The 23,745-nt window shown below is 31.6% G+C and overlaps 2 protein-coding genes and 1 pseudogene across 3 annotated transcripts in view; 2 read left to right on the plus strand and 1 right to left on the minus strand.

Annotated features, from left to right (window-relative positions):
• The window catches only part of LOC132924166 (putative fatty acyl-CoA reductase CG5065), a 50,805-nt gene extending 43,900 nt beyond the window's left edge, over positions 1 to 6,905 (plus strand). For both annotated transcript variants that reach the window (XM_060988308.1, XM_060988309.1), the window contains exons 8-9: positions 519 to 776; positions 3,855 to 6,905. In XM_060988308.1, the coding sequence (XP_060844291.1) occupies positions 519 to 776; positions 3,855 to 4,014 (418 nt within the window). In that variant the 3' untranslated portion in view covers positions 4,015 to 6,905. The remainder of the gene's footprint in view (positions 1 to 518; positions 777 to 3,854) is intronic.
• A 4,968-nt stretch (positions 6,906 to 11,873) lies between these two features.
• On the minus strand, positions 11,874 to 12,575 carry LOC132923679 (uncharacterized; annotated as a pseudogene).
• A 4,262-nt stretch (positions 12,576 to 16,837) lies between these two features.
• LOC132927122 (uncharacterized) lies at positions 16,838 to 18,704 on the plus strand. The gene has a single exon (XM_060991580.1). The coding sequence runs from the start codon at positions 16,912 to 16,914 to the stop codon at positions 18,580 to 18,582; it is 1,671 nt and encodes a 556-aa protein (XP_060847563.1). The 5' UTR covers positions 16,838 to 16,911; the 3' UTR covers positions 18,583 to 18,704.
• Positions 18,705 to 23,745: the final 5,041 nt, after the last annotated feature.

Here is a 23,745-nt window from a genome sequence, read left to right on the forward strand (position 1 = left end):
CTTTTAGTTTTCATAGCTTCAAACATGTCAACAGCTTGATTTAAATCTATTAGGGAACTAGTGAAGCTGTTTCCTTCTCCACAGCTATAACTAATAAATGAATAAAGATACAGACAAATTAAAAAAATGTTTAGTACTTTTCAAAATAACAAAGAATTACAACAAAATAACAAACCACTTTGCTGTACAGTAGGAGTCGGAGATAATTCGTCATTGAGTAAATTACAAACTGTAATGTATGTGTTAAAATATTTGTGGAATTACGGTCAACCTTTTTTTAATTTCAGCAATAACAATTTCTGATATTAGATCAATTGTTTAGATGTAACTTTTCATACAATTTTGATAAAAATGTTAATGAAAATCGTTACGAATTATACAGTAATAATTAATATTAGTACGAGCAAAAATACCAATTACCCCAATGTTTTATAAATTAATACCAAGTAAACTAAATTAAATGTACAAAGATCATAATAAATAATTATTAATTGATTTGTCTGTGCGTGCACATGCAGGTTGATTCGAATCCACAAACGGCTACAGAAAGCGGTATCGTGTCTAGAGTTCTTCACCACGCACGAATGGAACTTCAAGAACACAAACGTGCAGAAACTGTTTACCGAACTTGACCCCAATGACCAAAAGACGTTTTACTTTGATGTATCGCAACTGGAGTGGCGGAGCTACATCGAGTCGTACATATGGGGTACCAGGCAGTTTGTGCTTAAAGACCACCCAAGCACAGTTCCCAATGCCAAATTGCGATTGAGACGGTATGTTTAGTTCGGAATTTAAGTTTGATTTATACTTATTATTTAACCGATCTTATGAAATTTTTTGACGACCTATATAAATGAACTATTTGCATTACTGGGATTACTGGAGGCCCCTTTTTTATAGCTTTAAACGCATTTGAGGACAATTTTTGAAAAAAAAATAAACTTTTTTTTAATAAACTGTTTACTGAAATTTTCTATATTCTATAGCCTCCTCCTAATTTTTAATTGTACTTATATAATTACTTATGCCAGTCGACATTTTCAAATAATGTTGTGAAATTTTTTAACGTTATTATTGTTTTATTCGATTACACAATGTTTCCGATGTAACTCTAATTGTTACTATTGTTTTCTAAGATTAGCAACAAGGGTTTTGTAAGCTATAAATATTCACAAGCTTAACAACGTTCGTAAAACCGATCACTCAATATATTATTGATATTTTACATTGCTGGAGCGAGGTTCGCAACACTAATAGATTTTATATTCTATTCCACAACCCTACCCACCATTTTGATTTTTAATCATCACCCCCCCACCAAATTCAACTTTCTTCTTCTTCATCGGCATCACAACTCTTCAAGAGTTTTTGCCGCCACCGACAACTCCCTCCACTCTTCCCGATTTTGTACCTTTTCTTCCCAATTTGATATCCTTAATTTCTCTAAATCCTGCTTTATACCATCTATCCATCGCTTCTTTGGACGTCCTCTTGGTCTCTTCCCCGTGGGTTTCCATTCGGCAGCCGCTTTAAGGTAATCAGAGTTTGATCTTCTCATCACGTGCCCAAACCATTTTATTCTTTGTGCTTTTACAAAGTTGATTATTTTTGGTATTCCTGTCAAGTCTCGGATCCCTTTGTTTGTTCTTCTGCGCCAGCACCCCAGGTCGTTGTCATATACAGGGCCGCAGATGATTCTAAGTATTTTGTTTTCGAACGACATAAGTTTTTGTTCCATTTTGTTTGTTAAAGGCCATACCTCACGTCCATATGTTAGTGTTGGTCTAATTATCGCCGTGTAAAGGTTTACTTTGGTTTTCCTAGAAAACAGTTTAGATTTTAGGTATTTGGTTAGCGAAAATGATGCCTTTTCTGCTTTGATGATTCGGCTGTTTAATTTGATGGACCAGTCGTTATTACCACTGATAGAGGTTCCCAGATATGTAAATTGCCGCACTTTTTCAAATGTATGTCCTTGAATCACTACATTGTCGACCTGGTTGTTTCCTGGTAATAGTTCCATCACTTTGGTTTCGTTATCATTTACATTCAACCCTATGGTTTTTGCTTCGTTGATGAGGACTGCGGTGCACTGCTTCACACTCTCTTCATCATCACCAATTATGTTCAGATCATCTGCGAAACCTAAAATACCAATCTTGTTTGTGCCGATGTCGATACCATGGTTATCCCTTTGTATACTCCGTAGCTTTCTCCAGGGCGATATTGAATAGTAGTGGTGAAAGGGCGTCGCCTTGTTTTAATCCTGTCACCACTTGGAATTCTTCGGATAATACATTGTCAACTCTTACTTGATATTTTGTACCATTCATGCATACTTTCGTTAGGGAAATCAGCTTACATGGAATTCCGAATTCGTACATTATATTATAAAGACTTTCCCGGTGAATGCTGTCATAGGCCTTTTTAAAATCGACAAATACCTGCCACACATTTTGTCTATATTCAAACTTTTTTTCTATGATTTGACTAATCACCGACAACTGATCTACTGTCGATTTCCCTTTTCGAAATCCGCATTGGTACTCCCCTATACATTCATCTGCGAAGGGTTGTAATCTTCCTAGTAATACCTTTGAGAACACCTTATATTTCGTGTTTAGCAGTGATATTCCTCTGTAATTATTACAGTTAAGCTTATAAATTCAACTTTATATATATATATTTTTATTTTATATAATTTTGAGTTCGTCGTTACATTTAACAATGTCCGACCAAGTCCGTGAACAACTTCCACAACATAATGTTCACCATCGCGCTTATAAGGGTCCACTAAACAAACAGCCTAACCCTAACGCGCCGAACGCCTGGGTTGAAAAACCACACCAGGACCGTTCCCAGAGAAGGGGAAAGCCGAGTACCAAAACCGCTCCCCCAACTCTGCCGCCACCAACCAAACTACACGACACCTCTCAGGTTAAACTGACCGAGGTGAATCCAGCGGATGCATCGTTGTTTGGATTAGGTGTGCGCACTCGGGAGGCTCTACCTCTAGAATCGTTTTCCACAATGAACTCGGTTCTAGTCGATATCTCACGAACTATCTATTCTGAGTTAATAACAGATGCTTCTGATCTAGAAAACACCATTTTACCAGAATATCTAGATTACTACTCTACTGCCATGTATTGGCTTAGAATCATCACACTCAAAGACAGGAATTCACAAGTATGACCCAATCCGAGAAAGATTTTTTACGGCTGACCCGTAACATATCATTTTGTTTACCAGAACCACTTTACCTACAAGTCCGACAAGTTGGTAACATTTTGACACTATTGCGACAACATTTAAGACCTCGGTGGCTCATTGTTACGAGACTGTCACCCCAGTCTCGTGGGTCACGGGTTCAAATCCCGTACCGTGCATGGCCACATCACGTGTGGTCGCGTCAATTTTTAAAGTTTTTAATGAATGATTGATGTTGACACTGATTGAAGTTTGATATAGCTTATGTTAATATTTTGAAAATATTACCAGTTTTATATACATACATTTTTTTATTTTACTCCGTCTTGTGATTTTTTCAATTGCTATTGGAAAATGAAAAAAAAAATAAAATAAAAATCTCTTTAAATCACAATGTTCATTTTTTTAATCTATTAAAACTTGTTGAGTGCTTTTACTAACCCCAAGCCTAAAAAATACATTACAAAATTTATGAGGTAGCTCTTTTGATCCATTAGGAATTTAAATCATCCTTAATACAACTTGAATATTAACGATTAAAATGGTATATTAAAGGAATGTGAAGGTCAAGGACGACTACTTAATCTAAAAATCTAACCTCTTAGATACACGTATTTAATCAGTTTTTTTCATTGTTTCAGAATGTACTACCTACACCGGACTAGCCAAATGGTGTTTGTCGTGCTGGCAATCAGATACATATTGCTAGGCAACAAGTCTATCCGGCGGTTTTGGTATTCGGCTCTGTGTTTCCTAATAAAATGTATCAGTAACGCTACTTCTTCTCTGCGTCTGCTGTAAGCCGCAAACTCGCATTCAATAGAATAATATTATACTGTTACTAATATTTTATACACAGTGGTGTCCGCCATACGACAGCGCAATGATCGTATAATATAATGTAACACGCATAATATATTTCTATATTAAAATATTACATTATTTAGGTATATTTTTAGACGATTACGTATTGCTCGACGAACTTAATTCAATCAATGGTATAGGTTATCATTATAATATATCATCAAGTATATCAACCGGCCATAAATAATATATTATACTAATTTGTCTCATTCCGATTATAATTTCCTCTATTCCGTTATACTTTGTAAGATAGTAATCAGTTACATTCTTATTTATTATTTTTTCCGCGTCTCTAACAAATCATAATATGTTATTATACCTAAACCCATATAACAAGTTCATTATGTATCTTTTTTTTTAATTATTATTATTATTCTATACTATACACATATTATACACCTTATGGCTTCTGCCAATGTAAGGCCGTTTTAAATCTAAAAATTACTTACTTGCATTACATACTTAAATGTAATGTACATTGAAAGACATTATTGTATAATTAATTGTATGTCACACTTAATCATCTGCTTTAGAAATAAAAAACAAATACTGTACCTAATTTACCTATATATACCAAAATGATAATGGTCGTTGATCGGTAGTTTGAAACTAATTTCAATGATTCGTTTGGTGAAACCCCCGTTTAATAACATATTTAGGTATATCATGATAATTATTATTTTTCCATTGATTTAATTAATATTGTTTAATACGTTAACTTTAGTGGTTATTATTGATAGTACGTGATATATTGTAATACAATTTTATATTTGTGCTTTGAATTGCATTGCGATAATATTAATTTATATTCAATTGTTTGTACACTTTGTTAACTATGTATTTGATTCCATTGTTAGACAATAATTTCCATTTTATACGAAGATCATTATATTATTATTATTATTATTATTATTATTATTATTATTATTATTTTAGCCGTTTCGATAATTAGGGTTGTATAATAATACTGATATGGCGTTGTAAAATAGTCTTAAATGCCTACTTGGTATCCTACAAATATTCTACTCTTAATTAATACAATAATTTGCATATTTATTTATTACGCACATAATCACTTATAAAGAGAGAATGTCATTGTAATCAATCCACAAAGACATTGATATATAATTGTAATATGACATAAAAAGTGTAAAAGTTCACAACATGTTAATTAGGTACACATTAATGTATCTACTCACACCAATGAATAAATGAAATGCACCGGAAATAGGTACAAACATATTTTGGCTGCATCCGAATAATTGGTTCCCATACCTAAAAATTAACGTCCGAATTGATTCCCGATATTTTCAAACAATTGTAAAATGTGACATAATAATTTGAAAAATTCAAAACCAATTTTCATTTTATTGATATTTAAAAAATGTTTAAACTGTAACATACATTAAACTATAAAATACGTAAATATTTAAAATTAAAGAAATGGATAAATGTCAACAACATGGCGTTTCTAAATAAGTACCTTTTTATAAAAAAATTTCAAGTTTTTTTTCATTTTTACTTAGTCAGTATTTTTTTTTTAAATTATATGTTTTTATTATTATTATTATTAATTATTATATTAATATATTGATAATTATTAATAAGCGATTTATAATGACATAACATAATATTATATAACCTGTTTTAAAAAATAATTTAAATTAAAGAATAACATATAATATTAAAACGGTGTTGGAAAATTGAAAATAAAATTAATCTGGATTATAAATATGATAACTCTTCATAACAACCCGGGAACCAATTCGGATTTACCAAAACATTTTTTTTCTTATTTTTGCTAGCCACCTATATCTTACCTATTGATTCAGTAAGTACCTACCTGCATAGATAGGTACGTAACTATATAAGTACAACTAGAACATACATAGTATACGTCTTTAAGCTTGGTGTATAAATTTTCACCGATAAGCTGTTTTATAGTGGATGTAGATCAGTCAAAGTATACCATGTAATGTTGTATCATTGCATATAATAAGAATTCTATTGTGCAACGTTTAACTTATCCTTAGGTAGGTATCTCAAGACTTCAAGTAAAATATTTTCCGTTGATATATTATTTTTTAATGCGATACAATCACTGTTAAATTAAAAAGAATATATTTAATTGTAAAATGTTATTTTATCCTACATTGTTTCACACACATCAACCTTAGTCCTTAGATTTCAACGCATTAAAATGTTGTATACATTGTTTATTATTATATTTTATTGTGTTAAATTATATTGTTTTATATAATATACAATGGCGTATTTACATTTTGGTTTCATAAAAACGTTGGGTAACTATACGATAGTTAACTTAAATACGTTATGAAGTTTCATTAGCTGATGCGCATTTCATTTTGTTTTCAGAGAAAACAAATCGAAAAATATGAAAAAAAATTATTTGTTGTAACTATATGTGTAAAGAGCTTTTTTACGATTAAAATGTTTGTTTTAAATATTTAAGCCACAACTAAGAAATATTTGTTAAATATGTCATTGTATAAAGTGTATCGGTACAAATATATTATGTATCTACCTATATGTTATGTAACAATACATGTTATACGGTTTATGTAATATTTTATTTTTTAACATGTTTTTTAGGAAAAAAACATTTTATAATAAGCGCCTTATACTTGCACAGGATTAATAATAAAACATATTAATTGTCAACATTCATTGAATGTGTGGCCTACGGTAAAATGTTCACTTGTTTGTGGCATACAATATTTAATCTTACACAAGTATTTTATTAGATAGAGTATGTGATGTATCTTATTTGCTGGATATTTTATAATAAATTATATTGCATAGATAAATTAGACTAGACTAATGGTTATTGATATATACTACACAAATAATTCAACTTCAACAGTGTCATTGTAGTGATTGCATGTTTTCGTATATTGTTTTTTTTTTAAATGTAAAAATATCAGTGGCCGAATTGTATTCTATAGTTTATAGTGGAATCACAGTTATTCCATCTACATTTGAAACTGGTTTAATCCTTGTAGAAATTTGTGATAGCATGTTGTACTCGTTTCAATATTTATACCTACCTATCAGTGAGTAAATTCAAATAAGTAACACATTATTAAGAATAAAACGTAAATTAAAACCTAGGATATATATTATTATGGAAACAACCGACTGAACAGATATTTTAATCAGATTCAGATAGAGAAAATACCAGCATACAAAAAACTATGAGAAGCAATACTAGACGTATTGAAGGATTGTGGATTTCGGTATGAGTTGGATAAAATAAAATAATTTTTGTTTAGGCCACGTTGCACGATGGCCTTGTTACACTAATTAATACCAATAATTTAAAATTGCATTTTGGCTAGTAAATATAGCTGTTAAATTGGGCGAGTAAGAAGCGTATGCAAATCTCCAATCTCTACTCTCTAGGTTATTACAGTAAATCATTTGGAACATTTTTTTAGTCTAAACACTCAAGCAATTGAGGCGATGTGGTCTGTTTTAAAAATGAACTATAGACGTGAAATGCATGGCACCACCTCAGAATTATAACCGTGGCACTTGATCGACGCATGATGGTATCAATAAATAATTAAAACAGTACCTAATTAATTAAATTGTATAAAAATGTATTCCGTATACATATATTTTAGTAAGTTCTTATTTTTTTTTATGTTTATGCAAAATTATAAATTTGAAGAATAAAATTAATATTTGATTGTATTATTCTTAAAATATATAAAAAATATTTAAATTCAATTTTTATAATATACATTTTTAGTGCCTAGGTATAAATATTGTATTACTTATTTTGTGTTAGTTAAATGGGTAGGTTATTAAAAATTACACAGTAGATCATTTTAGATGTTTTTTTAGGTCACACATTCGATGAATTTCTTAATTTTCAAAAATTGAATACTCCACATTTACACGATTGAGAATAAATAAATGGCACGATTGCGATCGAATTTACCTATCCTTTTTTATATGACGTTGTCGAATCGTTTACGTGCAACTTAGTACATACAATTATATACAAAATGAAATGCGTGAATCGAAATGATTGAAAAACTTATATTCTATTCAATATTTATTTTCTAATAATTTTTATGAATTACCTAGTATAAATAAAAAAATGTGATTAATAAGAATTATTGGCTAAATAAGTTGTGTAAATAAGTCTCGAAGAGAAGGAAATATTTTTTTTTTAATCAAACCTTGGATTTATAATAATGGTTCTTGTGTTCAATGATACTTTAAAAATACGATCTACCATGCAATATCGCACGAAAAAAAAATAAAAATTATAAAAATTACCACAATTATTGTGCAACAGAAAAAGTATTTTCCAAATTGTACATCATATAAAAAAAATGTCATTATTTAGCCGATAAACGTGTGCATTCGCGTTACAACAAAAAAGGTTACACAATCGCAATCGTGTTTTATCAATTAAAATACATAATTTGTATCAGAGAATGTATACTTTATATACATTGGATAAACAGTCGTTGAACAACAAATGCTTTTTTTAACAACAATTTATTTTTCGATCTCATTGTGTGAAAACGGCATGTTTTCGAATTCAAACACCTTCAAAAAATATTAATAAATGTGCTCAATAATATTAATTATTATACTATTTAGTAAAACATTCTGTTAAAATAATTTGCACGCACCATGTCATGTTTAGTTAAATAACAATGATATATTGTTGACATTTTGCATTCCTTTGTGTTAATATTGTATTATATGAATAAGAAAATTATTATTTATTACTTAAAATAAACTAGGTATTACAATATTGTATTGACGTCCAGATCTACCAGCGTTGTTGGTTGTTATTTTGATAATTGATAAATAATTATTAGAAATAATAGTATAATTAAATGATAATAAATCAATGTTTTATACGGTATTTTTTTTTATTAGAAATTTTAAATTCTTAAAAATTAATGTATATATTAATACATTTTTGGTTTGCAATTTGCGGTCATTGTACATTTGCACCACACGTCCACACAGAAACCCTTCACTAAATTGTATCTCCTTATCCCTGGTATTATTTAAGTTTCTTTTTTCCGAGTCCGTTGGGTACGGTAATATGCCTACATGCGCACTCCTGCTGCAATGCACCACTTAGTTTCCTATTAAACCATTCAACGTCATTATTCAATTTATTTATAGGGATATTTGCCGCAACCAACGCGTTAAACAAATCGTAATTGAAATCTGACTTAATGGTATTTTTATTAATGAAAAGTTGAATTTTTTTACTATTTTCAATTTTTGCAAGCGCATTTTAGTGTTTATCTCTTCCGATATGTTGCTGAATATGGAATTTTTTCTCACTTGACACTTTGACGTCACAAATTTTACAATATAAAATTAATCCATTAAAAATTTTAAATATTAAAAAATTAGGTAAAATATTTTCACCGAATTCTGAAACATACTTTTTCAACTTGGAATTGTGATTTTGTTTAACTTTTGGCATAATTAAAAAAACAGAATAAAATAAATGCGTGGAAAAATTATTGAACGACAATTATTGCGATCGACAAATGCGGGCGGACTGACGAACAATCTTGAATCTACGCATTACGAACATATCTCAATCTTTAAATAGGTATACGGGTAATTTTATGACTATACCAAATAATCGATAAGACGATATCGATAAATATTGCGAATAATAAAACCCATTTGTAGCGATAATACGCAATCTGTGTATAAAATTATAAAATCAACTGAAAAATTAAACACAAAATAGGCATTTATAAGTACAAAAGGTAAAAAAAAGGCAAAAAGGCATTTACAAGTAAAAAGGCAAAAAAGGTAAAAATCCATCGTCTAAAAAATTAAATGAAACACATTTTTGTATAAAAATTATTTTTCTATTATGGTTAATAAAAGAAACGCATTTGCCTTCAAATCCGAACCCTAATTATGAGCCTCCATCGGGTAGGCAGCGCTCCCGGCGGAAATCACAACTGGTGTACATTTTTCAATCAATTTATAATCTAACTACTTCTACGTGTTTACAGCAGGCACCGGCAACTCGCAGCCAGCGGAACTTTTTTCTGCGGCCCTCCAAATATATTTCATGGTGTTTAAAATTTTAATTGTATATCTTAAATTACAATAAATAAAATCGAATCATGATATTATTACAACAATTTGAGATAAAGTATGAGCGAGAACGTAATCTAGGTCGTAATCTAATCGTATATAATGTATATATCGTCGATTACGACAAATACTTATCTGATTTTGGTCTCATTGCAGTTCGTTTTAAAATATTCCAAATTACAACGTCCAAAACATCGCATAAGAACCGTGAAGATTAAATTTTAACTGCTCAAGTTTTTTGTAAATTAATAATTATCAATGTCGAAAAAACGTAAAATTTGTGATGAACGTCGTACATACAACGAATCACGGACGAATTTATATTTTTTTATCGAAAATAAAGGCGAACTGTTATGTTTAATTTGCCAAAAAACTATTTTATCTGTAAAATAGTATAATGTTAAACGACAGTAATGAAACACGAGCATTTATTAAAATTTGACAATCTCACTGATGATCTTTGACAAATTAAAATAAATAATTTAAAGTTCATTAAATAATCAACAAAATAGTTTTAAATTACAAAATAATCAAAACGAATCAAGAGTACGTGCTATTTTTGTAGTTGCTGAAATGATAGCCAAGTGTAATTGTCCATTTAACGACTCTGAGTTTATAAAAAAATGTATGTTAGCCGTTGTAAATCAAATATGCCCCGAGAAAAAAAAATCAATTTGAAGACATCAGTCTCTCAGTTAGAACCTGTGTTAGACGTACCGAAGACTTGGGAGCAAATTTAATTTTAAAACTGAAAGAAAAAGTTTCTACATTAGATTGTTTTTCTATTACAACCATGAATTAAGATATACTGGATACGGAACGGAATGTGATAAACTAAATACACTAGTTGCAAAGATGTGTCAAACCACCTAGCGCTACTTTAGCGGCTAAAGTTTATCCCTAGTGTATAATATATGTACTTATTATCAGAACTATCAAAAAAAAAATATTCAAAAGTAATTTATGTTTAATCTGAAATATGTAGTATGTAGTTAATACTTATTAATTATTGTGTTATACCTATTATAATTTATAATATATAGATACCTACTTAGGTATTTAAATTTTAAATATTTCAAAGTTTTAATCATAAATAATAATATATATTTAATTTATTACATAAATTATATAACATCTAAAATGGTGGACTTTATTAAAGTAACAGATGAAGTAGGATAAAGCATTTCTAATTCTTCAACAGATAGCTTTACCTCAAGTACATATACAAGTACAGACTCTAAAAAAATATTATAAAATATATGTTGATTCTTTTAGTTCAAATTATTATGTATACATAATACATACTTTCAGTAACTACTAATTGCTTTTCAACAATACGTTGACACCTGTTGCCATAACATCCCATTTTAAAAAATGTTATAAATTTAGTTTTAAGGTTTTTATTAGTTGTAAGGTCATTTAACCAACAAGATGGCAATTTGATGTTATAATTGTTCTTCAGCATAAGATTATATAATTCCAAATTTGCATTATTATTATTTGACAAAGTTGTACTGCAGATTTTAGATGTATAACTACTATTAATATCAGAAGAGATACTCCAATTCATATTTCCATTAGTATTCTAAAATATATATATTAAATAATCATTATTTTTATTTATTCTCATGTATTCAGTTAAGATCAGAGATTAGAATTAACTGTTTAGGCTATTTAAGAAAAATGTAGATTGTAATAAAAAATAAAAATAAATTTTTGAACCTGATTGATTTCAACCACTTTTGAATCAAAGTGAATACTAGGTTTCGGTATTAAAACTATTGGAGGAATTAAGAGTTATGGGTGTATCACATTTCCAGTGTTGCCATTTAAAAGTAATTTAGGAACTGCTCCATCTTTTAATCTAGGTTTTTTTAAGCATATCTATAAATATTTTAGAACAAAAAAGTTAGTCAATATCAATGATAACATTTAGCATTAAACTAAGTATATGTTAGGTACTTATAGTTTTACACATTTTAAAAGTTATAATTAATTATCATGACAATGATTATTATCAAAAATTAAACTTACGACTTACCGAATACTGACTTGACCCTTCACCAGAAGTCCAAGTATCATAAATATCATTTTTATAAAAATGAGCTCCACAAATTCTTGATCTTTTGGTTAAGGGTGTTCCAATTGCTTCTTGCCATTTATTGAAGAAACGTTCTGGGATGCTAAACCTAGATTTATGTAACCCTGGACAGTTTTCTATACAACATTTGTTCTCCCTTACCATTGCAGACGCATAAATATATTATAATATAATGTATGAATAAAAATATTTAATACATAGGTACAATGAAATAATGTGAAAATGCAAATTATCATCTAACATTTATAATCACGTCACACGTGTAATAAAACCAAACTACCTCTAATTGTTATCAAAAAACTATATTACATATTTTATTTTAAACATCTTATAAATATTATATTGCTATTTTAAACAATAAACACATTTATTTTACAACGATGAGTGTTTTTTCTGTCAGTACACATTTTTGCTAATAGAAATAATGCTTCGATTTTCAATTTCATCATATTTCCTGGTGTAAAAAATAATCTAGTTGGGACTTTTGAGAGGTCATAGACTCAGAATTTTACGAAAAAGCAGCTTCGATTAAATTGATTATTAAGTTATAGTTTATAAGTATTATAGTTTTTTTGATGTAACTAAAAAACATATAACCGCAAATTGTTTTATCCAGATGTTTGAATAAGCATTTAAAAATACATCATACAAATTTCAAAATACTTTGACTCTTTTTATGACACAAATCAAAATATAATAATATAATATTTTCAAAAAAGCGCAGGAAAAAAATATTTTAATATGGCTAAAGAGATCCAAATGGGTTAAGTAACATAGAAAGGACGTTCGGATTAAGTTCTCCATATATAAGTACTATTAGCAACCATGTAATGTCTATCATAGAAACCACGGTATATTATAATATACCGTGATAGAAACTAACCATGGACATCTTTTACACAATTTGAATAATTAACCTTGGCTAAATGAATCAAAATTAAAATACTATGCAAAAGTGAGGCATAATACGGATTAAGAGTATAGGCAACTAAAACGTTTGTATTACTTTATTATTGTAATAGGCAATATCAAATAAAAAAGCACCAAATCAAAACTGTTGGGCTTTTATAGACGGAACTGCCAGACAGGCCCGGCGCAAGGCTAAATGACGCCCCAGGCCAAAATGCCAACTAGCGCCTTTTTCATACAATCCATAATATAATATTCGGAAAAAATGTTGTTCGTGGACAGAAATACGGAAAAATGATATATAATGCTTAACTTGTACATTATTTGTTATCGTCATAATTAAAAAAAAAATAACATATTATGACGAAATATAATGTAATAGGTATAATATTCACATATAAATACAAAATACTTACATACTAGTAAAAAAAAAAAATAATAGTAATACAGAAATTAATAATAAATGGAAATAGAATGTACAATAAAACATAACATAAATAAAATATTTATTTAAATTTGTTATCGATCAACACTTTTCTTGATTTTCTCTCTGCAAAACTCCGTATAATTGTAGAAAAATCAATTTCCGCAGCTATTTCGTTTTCTATAGATAAAACCGATAGTGAGACTAAACGTTCATTAGCCATAGAAGATCGCAAGTATGTTTTTATGAATTTTAATTTTGAGAAACTCCACTCACCACTAGCTACGTCACTGGTAACGTCAATAATAATCTTAAAGCAATCCAAAGATTTGGAAATATGTCTTGGAGTTCATAGTCAAAAATGTATTGGAGAATATTAAGAGGTGAACTTACGTCCAAACAAGATTTTAACAATTGCTTGATGTTCACAATCTCTGTGCATAATTCGACACCATCAATATCAGAGTCAGATCCATCTTTAAGGTGATTGTGTAGATCCATACAGTGTTTCAATAATTCGTTTTCATTTTCAGGTACATTTTTTAAATCATACAAAAAATTCCATAAATCAACAAGGATCTTTAAAATTTCAAAACGATCTGTCAATGATGTAGTAACAACGTCCATCAATGTGTAAAAAAATTCATGTTTAAATTTTTCGACTGCAGTTCTATGATCAGTATCATCTGAACTCTCATAAACAAAGTTTTTTTTTATACGCTTCCTAACTATTTTTATTTCAGAATCCACCCCTAATTCATCTGCTATTGCTTTTGCTTTGACCAAAATACGTGGTTTGATTTGTCATTATTTTTTTACTAAGCTTCTTGTAGCGTCAATAGCTAGTCTACAATATGGTTTTTGAATATGTTTGTAAACTACCAATTGACAAGGAGTCCAGTAATTAATAAAAAAACTTATCAGCACTTATGGTATAAATTGAACCACTAAAACAAAGAGAGATTTAATTGAGCACTTTTCATTTATTTCTAAGCATATACTTCTGTTTACATTTCCTTAATACTGGTTTACTAAAGATATCTGGTGGAAATTTGACACCAAAATATAATGATGCGACTGCTTCTTTGCCAATTACTAGCACAACTTGTAGATACATTTTTCCCTATATCAAATCTTTTTGACTCATTCAATTGTCTTTTTGAAGTATATTCAGTCCATTTATCACGAGTATCTTTTGTGACAACTGTTAAAGAGAGGGGAAAACCTTCCAATGGTTCTTTATCAGCCCATCAAACCATCTCTGACAAAGAATCTTTACATCTTCCGTTAAATTCTAAATAATGTTTGCTTCGGTAAATATCTTTAGCGACTCAGCATCTTTTATAAATGAACGTACAGGGTAGTTTGTAGTTTTTAAGGAAAGAATCGCTTATAATATTTGTCCATATTTTTTTTATTTTTTTTATTTTATTTTTTATTTTTACAATACGGGACGAACCCTTTAATACATGAATATAATAGTATAATAATAATAGTTTTAAAAGTTAAGGAAACGAGGCTCAAATTTTAGAGAGAGAATGAAGGGTTAGTGTTGGCAATGCGCATAAGACGGATGATCGGTGAGTTAAGATAGTAGTTTGAGGAAGAGAAAGGTATATGAAATGGAACAGATGATCGTGTATGGCGGGAGGGGACATTAAATGAAACACGGGATAGTGATTCAGGACTGTCAATTTTAGATGAAAGAAGATTAGATAGAAATGTCAAGTTAGCTGAATGACGACGATCGGCGTGGCTTTCCAAGGAAAAGAGGCGTTGGATTGGCGTGTAATCGTGAGGTGGACAGACTACATTTAATTTGTAAGCAGCTTGACAGAGGAATTTTCTTTGAACCCTTTCTATCATACTACGTGCGGAAGCAGTGGACGGGTCCCAGAGGACGGAACCATACTCAAGGATGGGACGGACTAGGGAGCAGACAAGAGTTTTTAGAGGGGAGAGCAAGTGAAAGTCTGAAGAGACACGGTTTATGAAACCTAGTAGTTTAAGAGCTTTACAACATATTATCTGAATGTGCATATTAGGGCACAGGTTCCGAGTGAGAGTAAATCCTAAATCCTTTACATAATTATTACAGGTTGTTAAGGCGGTATTGTTTACGGAGTAAGTATAATATCCAACAGGGATTTTCCACGAAGCATTAATCCCAACAACCATTAAAACAAAGCATTCTGTAGCCTCCTTCAAAGTTTCGTTTTGAATTTCTGATCCAAAATTATTATAACCATGATAACCGTAACCATACCATTCGACGTGCTTTCTAATTGAGATTTCATCCATGAGCAATGAACAGTAAATCTGAGTGGAAGAATTCTTACAAACCAAAAAAGCGTGTCAATAGCTTCTTTGGTATATCCCGGTTCAGCGTCGACATGTAAATACCACTTACTAAGTGTTCTTGGACAAGGAAGTACACAATTAAATTCATCGCGAACAAATCGATAGGCTTTAGGAGAGTAAAAACATTGATCCTCTTAAAATACCTCGTAAAAAAACTTTCCATGTAAGCTAGGTGGTGAGGAAAAGGGACCCTGAACTCAATAACGTTTAGAAAACCAGCTAAATAAAAGAAATAATAATTAATGATAATCAACCATATTATGAAGCATTAAAAATTGTTTGTAACACCTACGACTTTGATTTAAAACATCTGAATAGCGAAATTGAAGTTTATAATAGATTGTTTAAGTTGAAGCACTCAAACATAGAAACAGCTAATACTATGGTATAGAAAATAGAATTTATTAAGAATGATGATTTACAAAACGGATTTCTGATTTTAACATAAATTATTCGTACATTTCTTACTATACCCATTACAAATTTACAACTGCCAGCCGTGAAAGATCATTTTCATGTTTAAAGAGACTTAAAACTTATCTGAGGACCACAATGGATCAAGAACGGTTAAGTAATTTTGCTACTAATAATAGCTAATAATTAAATTTAAAATGATGAATACCTATTGTAAATTATAATTTAATAAATAATAAAATCTGTTGAATATACTTTGTTTACAATTTTAATGGTTTTTTTGAAAAAATGTAAAAGAAAAATGGAATCCCCCTCCAGGCTTAAAATCAGGGGAGAGGAGAGGTATACGTATGCATATTTAAATATCCATGGTCACTTAAAAAAAATTGCAAAATATACCTATAAATTAATATATTTCAGTCGCGATAAGTCAACCATCGAAGCAAGTCGTTCGTTAATTGTCGCTCCGTATCTACGTTTTGCTATCGCCTTTTGTATAATGCCGGCGTCGTCTTCGGGCGGCGACGACAATCGTCCGCACGCTCTTAACAATTCAGTCGGTAAAATAAAAAAAGCATCAAATGCTTCCAGACCACACAACACGGATCAGGAATGGACCACCAAGACAAGTAAAAAAGCATCTCAATCTAAGAAGGTATCAACTCCAACTAGCCCTATATCTCCCACTCTACAGCAGATTAAAAATAATCCACCAGTATTAAATATGCCCAACAATACATTCGATTACGACGTTTCGTTATCTCATTCTACTAATGACACGGCCTCTAATAATATGAATATAGATATAGATTTATCGCATTCTACAACCGATCACGCTAATGTTCCCGTTTCCGCAAATACAACATACACCGCTGATATTTCAAACACTAATATAAATTACGATTCCAACGATATACAGTCCTTACGTAATTCCGAACAACTTAATAAATTTTTCTCCGCGGATTATAACGGTCCGTTCACTACCATTGCGGAACATTCAGATATCAACCTAAAAATTGATCACTGGCACCCGTTAAAATATGCAAAAATTTTTTCCACCAATTTCATTGGCATCAACAACATCAAACCAATTGGTCATAAAAAAATCAAAATCACCTTCAATACTAAAGTTTCAGCCAACAACTTTCTCACCTCCCCTCTACTCGCAAACATTGGATTTACAGCATATATTCCATCTACGCTTATCTACTCTTTCGGAATTATCAGAGTCGATAGTTCCCTAACCGAAGAAGATTTCTGGGAAGGACTTGATAACACAGTCCGCGCTATTGCCTTCAAACGCATTTCAATCAAAAAGGATAATGTCCTAACGCCTACTCGTGTTGTGGAAATAAAATTTTTATCCCCCAAAATCCCAGATGCCGTATCAATTTACAACGTCATTTTCAAAATTTCTCCTAGCGTCCGTTCTCCCATACAGTGCAATAACTGTTTGCGATTTGGCCACACGGCTAAATTCTGTCGCAGTAAATCCAAATGCAGCCACTGTGGCTTAAATGACCATTCATTAACTACTTGCCCTTCAATCAACGCAACAGATCCAGTTTGCATCTTCTGTAAACTCCCCCACCTCTCCACTGACCGGAATTGCCAAGAGTGGTCATTCCAAAGGGATGTTAAGAAAATTATGGCTACGGAAAACTTACCCTTCCGCGAAGCAGTCTCTCTCAAGAAAAATAATTACTCCTCAAGTGCATTTAGCTATTCAAATATTGTTAATAAACAGTCTGTGTTAAATCCTTCTCATCAAGTTCCGGATACCTCCACTAACTCTTTCCCCCCGTTAACCTCTCAATCACATTACCACCATACACCTCATAGGAAGTATAACAATCATTCTTCTCACTCTAAACAAAAACAATTTCACGTTCCCAACCAATCTAATTTTTCCCTACCAAATGGGCACTTCATAGATTATGCTAGTAAAAATCGGTCCCAGGATCCCAAACCTCCTCAATTTGACCTAACCTGGGTCAATGCCTTCTGCATCAAACTCTCCGAATCCTTATCCAACTCCCCTAGCCTCTCTCCCTTATCTCCCTCTTCCCTTCAAAACTTAATTGAATCATCCCTTATGTCTTGTCTCTCGATTCCAAAAATCTCCGTTATTTCTTCTAATGGTCAATATTCTACAATGGAATGTTCGTAGTCTTCCTGCAAGACTACCTTCTATCCAACACCTCGTATCTTCCTATAATTGTTCCATAATACTTATTTCTGAGACTTGGTTACTTCCATCCCGTAATTGCTTTATTCCTAATTTTAATTTATTCAGACAAGATCGAGTCGATGGCTACGGGGGCGTCGCAATTGCCGCCCATACCTCACTTAATGTATCTTTAATAGAAATTAAACCCCCCTTAAAACAACTTCTCTTGGAAAATAATATCGATTTAATTGGTCTAAAAATAACAAATATTGACGGTTTACCTAATACATCATTCTGGTCCTGCTACAGTCCAAATGATTCACCTATCCCCTTTGAAGTATGGTACTCTCTCTTCCAACTCACAGATCACAACTCTTTCTTTACAGGTGACTTTAATGCCCATCACCCAGCCTGGGGTTCCACTACGTCCACCAGACGGGGTAACTTAATCTACGATGCGTTGAACTCTTCTAATCTTAATATACTTAATAACGGCTCACCTACGCATGTAGGCAGACCCAACTCAACCAATTCGTGTATTGATTTATCCTTATCCACCCCAAATTTATTCTGGCTTTCAACCTGGCGCATTATAGACGACCCTAACGGAAGTGATCATTTACCTATTATCATATCTGTCAATGTTACAAACCCTAACTCCTTACCAAATAACAGATCTACCTTACCCAATTATCTCTCCCCCAATCTCAAATTTAACCTCAATAAAGCTGACTGGCCCCTTTTTTCTCAACTCATCAATTCCTCTATCCCTCTTCTCAACACTTACACATGTCCATTAAAAGATTATGAACAGTTCACTCATATGATCTTAGATATTTCTAAGAAAACAATTCCTATCAAACGTAATAACCTTAACAATTTCCCTCCCTCTCCCCCGTGGTGGAACTCCTCCTGTTCCGAAGCAGTTTCCAACCGCAAATCCTTATATAAAACCTTCATTCGCTCAGGCTCCGTTCAAGATTATCTTACTTATCGCAATGCCAGCGCTGCAACCACACGTCTCTTAAAAGAATCTAAAAGACTAGCTTGGAAACAATTTTGTACGAACCTCAACCCTTCTTCATCCATTCAATCTACCTGGACCACCGCTAAACGCTTTCGCAATAGTATTGTTACTCGCTCTCGTCCTCACAATGACAGTTGGTTCAATGATTTCTGTTGTAAAGTAGCACCATGTTATGTCCCTTCATCTTCTGAAGCCTTACATAATTCAATTTTGCCTGCCTCAAATACACTTACTAATCACATAATCTCCATGCCTATAACCTTAAGTGAGCTAAACGCCGCCATCGCCTCACGTAAATCAATCGCCTCCGGCCCTGACAACATTTCCCCTGTTATGCTCAAACACCTTCCTACTAATGCCGTCGAGTACCTCTTGAATATACTCAACAAAATTCTCCTCCTCAATATAATTCCTGACTCCTGGAAAGAGTTTATAGTCATACCTATTCCCAAAGCCAACTCTACCACTGCATTTAGGCCCATCGCCCTGTCCTCAGCGTTATGCAAAACCATGGAATTTATTCTAAAAAACCGCCTAGATTGGTGGCTCGAACATAACTCTATTCTCTCTGACAACCTATATGCTTTCAGAAAAGGAAGAGGTACACTTGATTGCCTCGCAAATTTTTCGAGTAAAATATACCAATCTTTTAACAACAAACATTTTTTACCTGCAGCCTTTATCGACATTCGTGGTGCCTTTGACTCTGTCCATATACCAACTCTCCTATCTCACCTTAATTCGCTCCAACTACCCCCTATATTCATTAACCTTGTCTCCCTCCTGTTTTCACATAGAACTCTAAAATTCACATCCCCATACGGCTCTACAAACATACGCTCCACTTACACAGGTCTACCCCAAGGTAGCTGCCTAAGTCCCATTCTTTTTAATTTGTATATGAATTTCATTATTAAACAACTAAATACACTTGGACATGAGTGCCTAGTGTATGCTGATGATCTTGTCATATTCTCCTACAATTCAAATATCGATCTCGCTATTGACTCTTTAAACAATTCGCTCAATCTCCTACAAAACCTTCTATCTTCTTCCTTTTTCTCTGTAGCTCCCGAAAAATGTAAGGCCATGATTTTCACTAGAAGACGTTACCTTCTCTCTTTAGATATCACTATAAACGATTTTCCAATTCCAATTGTCCAGAACATAAAGTATTTAGGACTAACACTAGACTCCAAATTACGCTGGGCTCCGCATCTTCAACATCTCATTAAATTTACCTCTCTTTGGGCCAATTTCCTTAGATCAATTTCCAATACGTGGTGGGGATCACATCCCTCCACACTTTTAATCATTTACAAAGCTGTTATAAGGTCCAAACTTGACTATGGATGCTTTTTATCAGGCTCCGCATCCTATTCACATTGGAAAAAAATTAATAATCTCCAAAACTCCTGCCTTAAGTCAATTATTGGTGCCCTTAAATCTACCCCTAATGCGGCCGTTGAGATCGAGACGGCATGCCCCCCCTTTAATATCAGAAACAGATGGTTGGCTGGTAAATTTCTACTAAAAAACTTCTCCCTTCGTCATCCCACAATATTTAATTCCTTTCTTGACATATACTTCTCCTGGCGTTACGTTAAAAAATCTCTCCCAATTCTTGCCTCCACGGCATACTCCTTATCTTCAATCCGTAATTTTGTTACCAATTCTAAAATATTACCCTTATATGAAATTAATTATTTGGCTCTCTCCTACTCACCTATAGTTCACACCAACAGACATTTTCTGAACTTTACTTCCAAGGCACTTAAATCTATATCACCCATCATCGTCAACAATCTTTTCTTAGACTACATTCAAAATAATTTTCCAAATTCCACCCTAATTTATACAGATGGTTCAGTTTCCCCTCTTTCGGCTGGTTACGCTTTTTTCATTCCTGACTTACACATCTCCATGTCTAATAATCTACCCTCTTCTGCCTCATCATTCACTACGGAATGCTTCGCAATATTAGAAGCCCTTTCGACCATCTCTGCCCTCCCCCCCAGCAGTTATCTTATCGTCTCCGATTCCTTATCATGTCTTCTTAGCCTCTCCTCCGATTTTTTCAATTCCCGTCCTTCTCCTATTTCCATTAGGATCAGGCAACTTCTATATGAACTTACCCTTTCAGATTTTATAGTTGAATTCCTTTGGGTGCCCGGCCATTCTGGTATAAAAGGAAATGAAATAGCGGACTCCATTGCAAAATCTACCTCCTCGTTCTGCTGTCCTTCTCCTACTCTAATTCCCTGGACCGATTTTTGTCCCTTATTAAAATACCATATTTATAATTTATGGCGCAACCAATGGAACGGACTAGCCCCCAATTATGCCTCTTGGTACAAAAATATCTCACCATCTATCCCCTCTCACCCTTGGTTTCACAACCTCAAATTAAATCGTAAAATAATTACCTCTTTTTCACGTCTAAGATTTGGACACACCTTACTACCTTCTCACTCTTATAAACTTTCTCTCAATGACTCTCCTTTATGTATGTTCCACGTTCACGATCCCATGATTTGCGATATCTCACATATACTTTTTCACTGTCCCTCTCTGGTTCCCCAACGCAATACCCTCTTCACCCTAATCCACTCCTTTAATGTCAAACTCGACACTCAATCCATTCTCTCTTCACCAAATGTACCAATTATTACCTCACTTATATCCTTCATCAACCAGACTGGTTTAAAAATTTAATTTATTTGTAATATTATTTTTGTTGTTAATATTGTTTTCTATGTAATATTTATAATCATAATTGTCGAAGCTAATTGTTTACAAAGTTTCTTTTAATAAAAAAAAAAAAAAAAAAAATTAATATATTTATTTCTGTATATTATAATGTTCATAGATCATTATAGATTAACAAAGGGCAATATTTAAAAAGTAATAGAAAAATATTATGTTAATTTTAATTTTATTATAAATGATACGTACGTCGTACAATGTAGTAATATAATACTTATATAGGTAATATTATATGGAGGACATTATTATTATTTTCATTTTCATTTTACAATTACATTTTGTATATGAAAAACTTATTATTATACAATTTTATTGTAGTACATACTATTATCTTTATTCTTTGCTATGAATATTATTTTTAGCTAACATTGCTTCAGCCCCGATTTAATTGAAATTTGATTTCTTATAAAGTTAAGGACTTGGTATAAACGCGGGACCAAGTAAAACAAATTGCACTAAGCCACTAAAGCAGCACAATCAATAATGAAATTATACTATTATAAATGTTATCATTTAACATAATATGATTTTCAGAATAATAATCACCTTATTAAAAATTATAAAAATTAAGAATATTAGAGAATGGCAATTTTCCAGTGTTTTTTGAAAAAAAGGTAGATATACATGATACATGATAAAAATAAAACATAATATATTTAACTTATAAACTGCCGTTATTCTAGTGTCAACGTAAAAAAAAAAACTGACATGAAAATTGGTAAGAATTTTAATAAAATTAATTTATAATCAATTCGTCAGGTATAAGGTTTTAAATTCGGGCTTACATATACATTATACATACATATGGTGCAGAACAATTTGGCACAGTCAAAAACTTTGAAATGATGAAACGGCTAAGTTTCGCGAATGGTTTAAACTTTTGTGGGTAATTTAAAATGGCTAAACTTACAAATTTCCAATTTGTGATTACATACACTTACAAATGACTTAAATATTTTTGACAAATTTGGATTAAAAATTTCCACTTTGGGTGGCCAAGTTCATATAGCTTTTTGATAAATGCAATCTTTTTGTATATAACTTGTTGATTCCTGTTTTATTGACCATTACTAAAGATGAAGATAATTAAATGCAACAATTAAAATTGATTAAAAAAATATGTCATGTAATTTGTACCTAAGCATTAATTTCACGTATCTAAAATATATGTACAATTACTGTTTTAATATAGGTAATTGCATATTAATAAAAACACAACACATATGAATTATATTGTCAATATAAGGTAAAAGATCAATAGTTATATTGTTAAGAATTCCAAAAGATTTCATTTTATCAAAAAAATTTTTCAATATGAATTCTAATTAGCTATATTGTATGTCTGGAGAATTTCATCCTCAATGAACCTA

The sequence above is a fragment of the Rhopalosiphum padi genome, chromosome 3 (assembly GCF_020882245.1).
Source record: "Rhopalosiphum padi isolate XX-2018 chromosome 3, ASM2088224v1, whole genome shotgun sequence".
Taxonomy (NCBI): domain Eukaryota; kingdom Metazoa; phylum Arthropoda; class Insecta; order Hemiptera; family Aphididae; genus Rhopalosiphum; species Rhopalosiphum padi.

Excerpts from the sequence above, each read along its gene's own strand:
- LOC132927122 (XM_060991580.1), top strand. The coding sequence starts at position 16,912 with ATGCCGGCGTCGTCTTCGGGCGGCGACGACAATCGTCCGCACGCTCTT.